Source organism: Equus asinus, chromosome 13 (assembly GCF_041296235.1).
Source record: "Equus asinus isolate D_3611 breed Donkey chromosome 13, EquAss-T2T_v2, whole genome shotgun sequence".
NCBI classification, from domain to species: Eukaryota; Metazoa; Chordata; class Mammalia; order Perissodactyla; family Equidae; genus Equus; species Equus asinus.
The window spans coordinates 37,491,010-37,501,241 of record NC_091802.1 but is presented as its reverse complement, the minus strand read 5'-3'; the positions used below and the strand labels follow the sequence as shown (position 1 = coordinate 37,501,241).

General features: G+C 55.5%; 1 protein-coding gene across 1 annotated transcript; it reads right to left on the bottom strand.

The window, feature by feature from the left end:
* Positions 1-1,722: 1,722 nt before the first annotated feature.
* HOXB13 (homeobox B13) lies at positions 1,723-7,642 on the bottom strand. Its single transcript, XM_070483076.1, has 2 exons — positions 6,679-7,642; positions 1,723-5,716 (listed from the first exon to the last, which is right to left on the bottom strand). The coding sequence occupies exons 1-2, from the start codon at positions 7,280-7,282 to the stop codon at positions 5,463-5,465; spliced, it is 858 nt and encodes a 285-aa protein (XP_070339177.1). The 5' UTR covers positions 7,283-7,642; the 3' UTR covers positions 1,723-5,462.
* Positions 7,643-10,232: the final 2,590 nt, after the last annotated feature.

Below are 10,232 nucleotides of genomic sequence, written 5' to 3'. Positions count from 1 at the left end.
CTCCAGTGGGAGTTTTTGCATGCAGTAGGCACTAGATAAGTGAATAGCGGATTGAGGAGAGGTACGTCGGGGGTGGGAAAGAGGCCGGCCTTCCTAGTCTCTGGCGTTGGCGTAGACTGCTGAGCTTAGCCCTTAAGAGTTACTGCTTTGGGGGCCGGCTCTGCCACTGCCGGCTGAGTGACACCGGTCGAGTAACAGCCCCTCTCTTGATCTCCGTGTCCTCATTTTGTACAGCGCCCCCTCAGCTGCAGGTCTTGTCAGCGTGGGGGAAGCAGTCCGAGGGGGCATGGGCAGCGGCCGCTTGGGGGGAGGGGTAAGTGAGTGCTGAGTGTGTCAGTAGATGACTTTGCCCACCCCAAGAATCAGCTATATTAATTTTGTCTGTACCAGGACTTCATCCCGTCGGAGACTAACATAAGGTCATATGGGGGGCCTTGCGGCTGGCGCTTGCTCCCACCGCCAGCCTCTCCCCGCCGAGGCCGCGCCGTCCCGCGTGCTGCGAAGCGCTTTGTCTCCTTCTGCCCAGGCGGCTGCCCGTCTCTCCAACCAACGAGGAGGCGCCCCCGCCGGGCGGTCTCTGCAAGAGCCTGACACCCGCCCATCCCTGCCCGAGACTGTGGAGGCCCCCAAATTCCTGGGACGACCCCTCCAGGGCTCCCTGTGCAGGTCCCAGACCGAGAGAGCAGTAACGCCCTTGGCTCACGGATCAGTCAGTTTACCTTCTTAGAGAGAACTGCACTCTTGGAGGTAGTAAAATGGGCCGTTCTTGGTCTGAGAAACGGGCGAATAACACTCGTGTTCTCTCTGCAAGGGCCAGGACCGGAATTCAGCTTGCCCGAAGGCCGTGATCTCTGCAGGCGCCGGTCTGAGGGTTTCAGCCTCCGAGCCGCACAGGGCTCTGCTCCGGCTGCAGGAGGAAGGACAGGAGCGCGGCACTGGGTACCCCCCTCCTGGCAGGGTCCGGGGCGGGGCTCAGAGAGAGGGCGCACAGCCCGAGGCTCCTCTCCTCGCGGCTGCGAGTCTGGCGAAGGCTGGAGTGTCCCCTCCGTAGCGCGCCGCCCGAGGCCTCCTCGCCTCCCCTCCAACCTGGGAGTCTGGAGCCGGTATCATGGTCGCTCTGGCCCTTCCCCCGCTGCTTGGCCTCCTCTCTCCTTCCCAAACACAGAGATGTCCCCCCCACCCCACCTTCCTCCGTCTTCCCATAAAGCTTTTAGGAGAGTGGGGGCGGGGCGACGGAGACCACCAGCGACAAACTTCAAGTTCAAGGGCAAAGCCTCTGACCCTCTCCCTCCTCCCCTCCCTTCTGGGCGCCCGCAGACGCTGCCTTTCCCTCCCCATCATTCTGGGGGCGATTTCGCTCTTGCTGCCCCCTGTCCCCCTCTCATTTGGGAGACAATTTAGAGCAGGGGCGCTAGCGGTGGGACTTCTCCGTCTGCTCAGATCGCCCCCACCCCCTTTCTACACAGAAGTAACTAATAGCCGAGAAAGGAAGAAAGGCTGGCACCAGATCCCCATTGGATGTTTTAAAAATCTCTCTCCAGGCCCAGGCCAGCATCCGGGGGGCGGGGCGGGGTGTCCCACTCGGGTGAGAGGCCTAGGGCCGCTCCGGTGCTTTCTCCCCTCTTTCCAGGAGAGGAACTATTCAAGTGGCTGAGACTATGGTATGAATTTCTTTCAAAAACCGGGGAACCTCCTCCTTTCGCCCCCACTGCAGCAGGAAACCTACCTAAGGTTTCGTTTCTTCCTCAAAGGAAACCTAAGTAAAGTGCAGAATTTAGAACCTTGAATAAAACTTTAATGAAGGGGCGGAGGAAAGCTGCAGGAGGGGGCGCAGGTTGCTGCGTGTTGAAGGAGGGGAGTTGGCGCCGCTCCGAGAACTGGGGGGCTTGATCCGGGCCTTTTTCCTCCCGCAGGGCGGCTTCCGGCCCGGGACTCAGGGTAGGGGTGGCTGGGGGGGAGGGGCACAGCGGTGCAGATCCTCGGCTGGTCGCGCCCTCGCGAGTCCCAGGGCGGCCCTGAAGCTTAGGCCAGCAGAAGTAAGGGACCCCGGAGCTGGAGCCCCGTTCGCTCTCCTGGGCTACTGCGGGAACCGAGATTCGAAAAGAGTTTCCGCAGGTCGCATCTACTCACTTCTCCACCGCCACCCCTAATTCGGCCTCTGGAGGCCTAATAAAATCCACCTCGTTTGGAGTTGGAAGTGATTTCGGTCCTGGAGCTAGCGTAGACGCGACCCTCCAATCCTGTTTCTTCTTTGCTGCGACTCAGCCGGAGATGTTTGGCTCAGGTGGAAGGCAGAGAGCGTGGAAGGCAGCTTTGAGTAAAATTCCGCCTCGGTGTGAAAAGGCGCCCAGTGTATTTTCCGGAGTATATTTATGCACCTCTGCGTGTATTTATCCATGAAAATGTTGTCTGAATTTACCTATTTGTGAACGTTGTGTTCACACGTTTTCCTCTGAGCAATTTTAGCAAAACTCTCTCCCGTAGCTTAAATGGCCCTATTTAAAGGTAAATAGCTGCAGGCAAGTAAATATAGATATGCAGATTTTGTTGTAATTTAGACACAAGTTAATGAGAGGTTTTGTCGGTCTCGGTGGGAGGGGATATAATTCACCTCGGGAGTAAAATTGGTGTTTGGGAAGGGATTTCATAAAAGGGTTTTAATACGAAACGAAATTAACTATTTTTTTTGCACAGGTTCCATACAAGTAACTCATTCAAGGGGGGAAAAAAAGGACGGGGGATCCGCCGCGAATCGCTCTGGTGAGGAAGATAAATACAATCCTTCAGTGGAACGAAGCCCTGGACCGAGGACAGATGGCAACGTGGCCGTGCTCCCGGGGCCCCGACCAGCCTGTTCGTCCTCTGATGGAGATCGCTCCTGCTGCCCTCCTTGCCTTCCTCCTCGGTCTCTCGGAGGCTGGAATGACACATCTGTCGATACCCTGACCCAATTCCGGGGCGACTCCGGGTCCTGGCGCTCTTACTCGCAGCCGGGAACCCCCCAACCCTGGAGGCCCGAAGCCCCAGGCAGCGGGAAGCCAGAGGCTCGGCTTGGGGGTTCAAGCCGAGCCGACCGGCGGGTTCCCCTGAAATGGCGAGCTTCCGCCGGAAGGGGGTGCCCTTGTCTTTTTAATAGTCCAAATTCACATTGGTAGCGAAATAAATCTCTAAAATCTCAAATCTTTTGTTCGTTCTGTAATTATCGCGAGCGAATAATACAGGAGCCCCGAAACTTTAGGTCCCTGAGGGCGGAGTGGAGGAGTTAGAGCCCTGGGAGCCCAGAATCTCGGGGCCCCGACCCCTGGGTCGGTTAGTTCAAGCGTCAGCCCCTCTTGCGGCCTCTCCCTCCCTATGTGGGGACCCCACAGCAGGGCGCGCTCCCTCATTTGTCCCACACCCTACCCACACGCCTGCCTGCGCTGGAGTCTCGCCATTTCTGAAGCGGGGAGGGAGGGGTTTGTGCGCACTAGCCTTGAGAACCTGCGATATTAAAAGCTACTCGCTTGGGACTTCGCTTGGAGAACGTGGAAGGGAGAAAGGAAGCTCCTCGGAGCGAAGCGCGTTGCCGAGGAGCTGCAGCTGGACTGCACGGCTTGGAAGGATTTTTTTAAATCACGAAATTGATACACACTCGGGCAAGCACACCCACTCACGGAGACCCGGGGAGGGAGAGTGACCGCCCGCCTTCGGGCCTTTCCCCTCAGCTCTGGGCTCCTCTTTGGTAAACAGATTTCGAAGAATCTGAGTCGCTTCCCAACTCTTTCCCGGGAGAGGAGCCAGGTCTGGGATCCTACCCGACCACCGGCTGGAAACAGCTGAATCCCTCGGCTGCGGCGGCCAACCCAGGGTTTTCCGGCGAACTACGAGCCTGCGGCGGCCCGAGACGTGGCTGCGGCCCGGCACCGGCTGCTCGCCGCCCCCCGCCGGCTGTTCGCTGGCTCAGAACGTGGGTCCGACGGGTCATCTCTACTTCACGCCTGTGCACTCGAAGGCAGGGAGCGTGTGTGCCGGGACCCCCAGCAGCGGGGAGATCCAGCGCTAACCCGCTGGCTTTGCTGCGCGGCCAAGGTAGCGAGTCCCACCGGGCACTGGGCCCAGGTACACGACATTAGGGAGCGGGCACAGAGGCGGACATTCCTTGTCAGGGTCCCAGGCTCTGCGGCTCTGCCAAGAGTCGGTCTGCCCCAAGTTTCTGGAACTCCACACTATGGTTCTCTGTCTACGTGGGCGGGAAAACAGAGCTGAGGACAACTCGCTCTCCACCCACCCGGGATTCAGGGTAGTGGACTGAGCCAGCGCAAAATGAAAAGAAAACGAAGTCTGTGGACCCTGTCGCCTTGGCTTCCTGGGGTTCCCCACCCCAGCCGGGGTCTTTGGGCTTCAGCCACTCACTGTCCTTTCATCCACAAAAGGCCACATCTCCCAGGGCTTAGACCCACAAGTTCCTCTGGGTGTCACAGGGAGGCAAGCAGAAGAGGAATGGGTGGTGAAGGGGCCATTTTTTGGTTTTATCTCCTGCGCAGCTATACCAGTGGGTTTGGGATGTGCCTGCCAATAGGATAGGATACTACCTCGGTCTGTAACCGTTTGTGCCTGGGAGGGGCTGCGTCTACAAGGCCACAAATATCTATTTCATGTGGCTCCCAAATGCCCAATGAACCATGACCTGCTGAGGCCAGAACCACTAGGAACTTGGGTAAGGGAAGACTTGAAAAGTTTTGGGGAGGAAGTAAGAAATGGTGAATTCTTCTGGCACTTTCTCAAACTCCATTTCTCTGGAAAGAAGGAGAACAGCTCTCTGGCTTCATTTTCACATAAGGACAAAATCTAAGAGTTGGGGATAGGGACTTCTGAGACCAGTGGGCACAACCTAGGGGGTGGGCAGGGAGGGAGGGAGAGGCACCCTCCAGCATTGTCTGTCCTGCCCAACTGTCATCTTAGAAACATGCTGGGGGGGGGGGTGGCATGGAATCTGCCTTTTCTCCTCGCCCCCTGCAGTCACTGGGATGGGAGATGGGCTTGGGGAACCAAAGGGGATCCAGAGGAAGCTGCCTTGCCACCGGTCTCCTTCCAAGTTTATTCATGATCAGCTCAATTCATGAAAGCGCTTTCTAAGGTGCTCTACAGAGCTCTAGATAGAAAATGTGAGACTAATTATCATGGCAACCAGTACTGGTTATGGTGATTATCACCACTGCCAGGATGAATGATTATGGCTGGGACATGTCCTTTGCGTGGTGTTGCTCTGGCAAATCGGGCTGTAACTCTGGGCCTCACTGGCTGTGGGACATGCGGGGTACTCAGGCCATTCCTGAGGAACAGTCCAGGAGCTGTGGCCTGGGAAGAGTATCATCTCTGGGGGCCCCTCAGCAGAGTCCTAGGCCCCAGCCTGGCCTTGGCAGGCTCCTGGTCTCCCCAGGAGACTTCCATTTCTCCCCTTCCCTCCCCAGCAGAGAGCTCCCTCACGGAGTAGCGCTGGTCTTGACCTTGGCGAGGACCTTCTTCTCCTTGACCCGGCGGTTCTGAAACCAGATGGTGATCTGGCGCTCTGAGAGGCTGGTGGCCGCAGAAATCTTGCGCCTCTTGTCCTTGGTGATAAACTTGTTAGCCGAATACTCACGCTCCAGCTCCCGCAGCTGCCCCTTGCTATAGGGAATGCGCTTCTTGCGGCCACGGCGGAATCCGCAGCCATCTGCAGGGTGCTGTGCGCTTGAGTCTGCAAGGTGGGAGAGGGAGGGAGGGAAAGTCACGCTCAGATCCCAGCCTAGCACAAGCCCAGGCAGGCGCAGACCCAGGCCCCACAAGCTAAGTCATCCTGCAGGAGCACCCTGGTCACCCTAACAGGCACACGGTGCGCTCCCACTCCCCCAAAGCACACGGGGACAACTCGGCTTCCCGTTGGTTCTTTGATCTCTGCTCAACCTTGGAGCGACCAGGCTCCTGCAGGCCACCCTCACCCATCACTGCCCTCACGCCTGCAAGGCTGCAGACACACCCATCACACACGGCCAGACCTTTGCCCACAGTCACAGACGTCCACCCTCACATGCATTTTCAGAGTCTTGGGCACTCTTAAAGATTCTACAGGCAAATTCTCTACAGAAGGGAACGCGTTTCTGCCCCATTCCCAACACACACACACACACACACACACACACACACATGAAGGCACACACCTAAGTCATGGCTGCAGGAAATCTAAATTTTCCTTTGGAAACTGAAAAACTCATCTGAGAGAAAATGAGAGGTTGTATTCTTTACAGAACATCTAATATCTCTGTTCCCATCCCACCCACCCACACACGCACTGAATTGAGTTATTTAGCCTTTTTGTAGAATTAACCTAGGATCTAAGCCCCATTCAACATCAAAGAGAGCCAAATGCTCCAACATATTGAAAAGCTGGATCCAAGGCCTCCGAGGGAGGTGAGGGGGCTTGCTGGCCCTCAGGCTTCAGATAGCACCCGGCTCAAGCCCCTGGAACAGACTCCCTGGGGCCTCCACTCAGGCCCTCCGACTGCCTGGACCCTCCTTCAGAGTCCTGATAGCCAACGAAGAAACAGCAAGCTCCTCCTCACCAGCGCCAAGTCACCCTCCAGTTCCTCCCAGGCAAGTGCCAGTGGGGCCTACAACCCCACACTCAGCGCCAAGGGGACCCAGCATAGTGAGGCAAGTTACCTGCAAAGGCTGCCTTCCAGAAGGGACCCGGTGGGTTCTGTTCTCCCTGGCAACACATCTGGCCGTTCCAGCCACCGGTGAGGGCCCAGGGCTGGTAACTGTCCACAGGAAGCAGGGAATCGTGGCGAGGCTCCCCGGGGGCGCCCAGAGTCTGCACCACGGACACATCCAGGTAACTGGCCATAGGCTGGTAGGGTCCCGGGTACCCCGGATAGAAGGCAAACTCGGTCGGGCGGCTGGGGTACTCCTCCCCGGTCGCGGGAGTCTCCGTGGGGTAGGCAGTCAGGGTGGCCGCCTGGGCAGAGGGCTTCAGCGAGCTCCGGGATACTCGGCAGGAGTAGTACCCGCCTCCAAAGTAGCCATAAGGCACCGGCGCCGGGGACGCCCCCTGGGGCACCCCGGGGTATGGGTGGCACTGCTTTGGAGGTTCTGCAGAGCCTGGCAGATCCAGGGGCGCATAGTTGACAGCGGGCATCAGCGTCGGCGCCGCCGCTGGGTGGCTGGTCAGCGGGGAGTGGGCGACGAGATTGCGACTCCCTCCCGCTCCCAGCAAGCCTTCGATATCCTTGGCCCCGTCCAAGGTGGCATAATTGCCGGGCTCCATGGGGCCGAGGGTCGGCTCATGGGGTGCGGGTGTGGGGGATACAGGGAGCACCCAGCTCGCTCTCCCCACCCAAGCCCCGGGAATCCAAAGCGTTTTAAATCGCTCGCAGCTTGCCAGGCGCCTGCATTCGCTCGGCCCTGTCGTCCTGACGCAAGAGACGCAGGGGCCCGGGCACGCGCGCTGATTGGCTGCCGCCTGCGGGAGAGCCGCTCATAAAATCTTCATGGCAGAAATTGTGAAATACTTTCTCTCTCTCTCTCTCTGTCTCTCTGTCTCTCTCTCATTACATTTGAAAACAACAAGACAGAAAAGAGAGGAGGTGTGCTTCGCTGCTTCCCAGTTTGGAGCGACCCAGCTTCGCCTCGGGGGCGGGGGAGTGGAAGAGGGGGAGGGGAGGAGTGGGCGGCGGAGGGAGAGGGGACAAGGAGTCGGCCCCACCTCCGTCTCCTCCTTTCCCTCCCTGGCTCTCTGTCTCCTCTGCTTTGGCAGGTTTAACAAGAGAATAAAAAGCTCTCCCAATAAAGTGTCCATCTCGTAGAGGGAAGGGGAGTCGGGGGTGGGGCCAGGAGGCCGCTCTGGGCCTGAAAGGAGAAACTGGGAATGCGCCTGAGCCAGAGGAGGCTGGGAAATGGGGATTAAAGCGTATTTCTGGGAGCCTCTTGCTTTGGGTCCTGGGTACTAGCATCTCAGTTCACTCCAGGTGCTCCTTCCGTTTCGGATGTGCTGGAACGAGCTGCTGCGGGACACCCTGTTCCCAGCAACCAGCAGCTACTGCCCAAACTCCAGATTCCAGGTGGGAAGGAGGAAGGAGTAGGTGGACACGAGCTTCAAAGGAGAAGATGTGAGATCTGGAGCCTGGGATGTGCTACGTTCAGACCTGAAGGGGAAATGCAACTTCTAGAAGTGGCCTGTGGAAAGGCATCTGGATTCCTGTTTAAGAGTCAAAAGAGACGGTGAGATGGAGAGAAGGAGACACACATGACAAGTATATTCAGAGAGAGAGAGACAGAGACAGAGACAGAGACAGGGACAGGAGACCCAAGGCCAGCAGCACAAAGAAGGAAAGAGAAGTTGAAGGAGGGGATGGGAGAGGACCTTATAAAATCCTGAAGTACCAGTCAGAAAAGAGAATGCCTTTTCCCCCTTTTCTGGGGTCTAAGGAATTTCAGGGAAACCCGGCCTGGCTAACAGGCATGAACTAGTCCAGAATGAGTTCTGGACCCCAAGAACACAGGAGCCTGGCCTATGTGAAGATGCTTAGCCTCTCTGCCCTGTAGTCCTCCTCCGAGAGACCCGAGAAACTCACCCTGACCCTGGCACACTCCTACCCAAGCTGAGTGCCCAGAAAGCCCAGGAACCCTGTCTGTGCTCCCTCCAGGCTTTAAATTTCCTTAGAGGGAAAAGGGGATGGGAGGGGAGCCCCAACCACTGGAGGGATGGCTTGAGGCCCCTCTGTGGGGGCTGCTGTGCAGTGCAACTCAGAAGACAGGAAGGATTCGTCTGACAAATCTGCCTGTAGAGGTCTTGTGTTTCCTCCACCACCCCTCCCAAATCAAATCCCCCTGAGTCCACTTTTTCTAGAACCTCCCGTTTTTTTGGAGAAGACAGGAACTTCCATTTTACACCAAGGTCATGGCATTTATGTCGAACAGATCCCCCCCCCCCACCCCCAGCTCTAGGTGGGCTCAGCGGTGCCCACTCATCAACCTGAACATAAACTTGAGCCATCTTTCAGAAGAGAGCCTATGAAGACACCAAGCACTAAATCCTCACTAGATTGTATTGTATTTGAAACAACATGAGAGTAAAGAGAGGAGATGTCTCTTCGCTGCTTTTCAGTTTCTTATCATAGCCTCTTGCTTGTCTAATTATGAAAGGCAGAAACACCAGGATTTTTACCTAAAGGCTAAGAATTTTTCGCTTGCTTTTACTTGGTAGATGACAATACAGACATCAATAGATCCCTAAATTTTAAAAAAATAATCATAGTCAGACCCTCTGACCCAGCAATTCCATTCCTGGGCATATACCCAACAAAAATGAATGTTTATGTCCACCAGACGGCATGTGCTAGAATGCCCAAAGCAGATTTATTCATTATAGTTCAAAAAAAGAAACAACTCAAATGTCCGTCAATAGTAGAATGGGTAAATGAATCACACTATGATTAAAGAATGGAGTACTACACAGCAATACGAAAAAAAATACTGCTGCACACAACATGGAGGAGTCAGACAGATATGTGGGTGAAAGGAGTCAAACGCAAAAGAGCAACTTTTGTATGCTTCTATTTCCACACAGTTCAAGAACAGGCAAAATTAATCCACGGTGATAGAGGTCAGAAGAGATTTCCCTAGGGAGAGGGGCTCCTGCCTGGGAGGTGACATCAGGAAGCCTTCTGGGGTGCTGGAAATGTTCTCGATCTCAAGCTGGATGCTAGTTACACGGGTGTGTTCACTTTGTGAAAACTCAAGCTGTACACCTGTTATTTCTGCACTTTGCCGTACATTCGTTTTATCTCTATTTTGGAAGAAAAAAATTAAATATAAAAATGTAAAGATTCATAGCAACATTGCCTGCCACTGGGCTTTTTGGATATGTAGTGTTCTTATCCACATTCATGGAAATGAGCAGCTAAGTGCACAGGTAACTGCATCTTTGTGGCATGCAGAGATGACCAACTCAAACCTTGCCTGGGAGAAGCTCGCCAGCTGTGCTGGAGCCCCCATGGAAACAGATGCATTTCAATACAAATAAATACTATGGTTTTTGTGGGTGGTGGTGTTGTTTTACTCTACAATTTATTTAGCATCTACTAGATCCCAGGGAACCGTTCTGCATGGCATATTTATTAACATATATGCAGGTGCTCTCATTTCCTGTAATGTATATGCATGTGTGTCTGTCTGGGACTTCTGGACCTCAGTGGGAGTCAGATAAGGTAGGATTA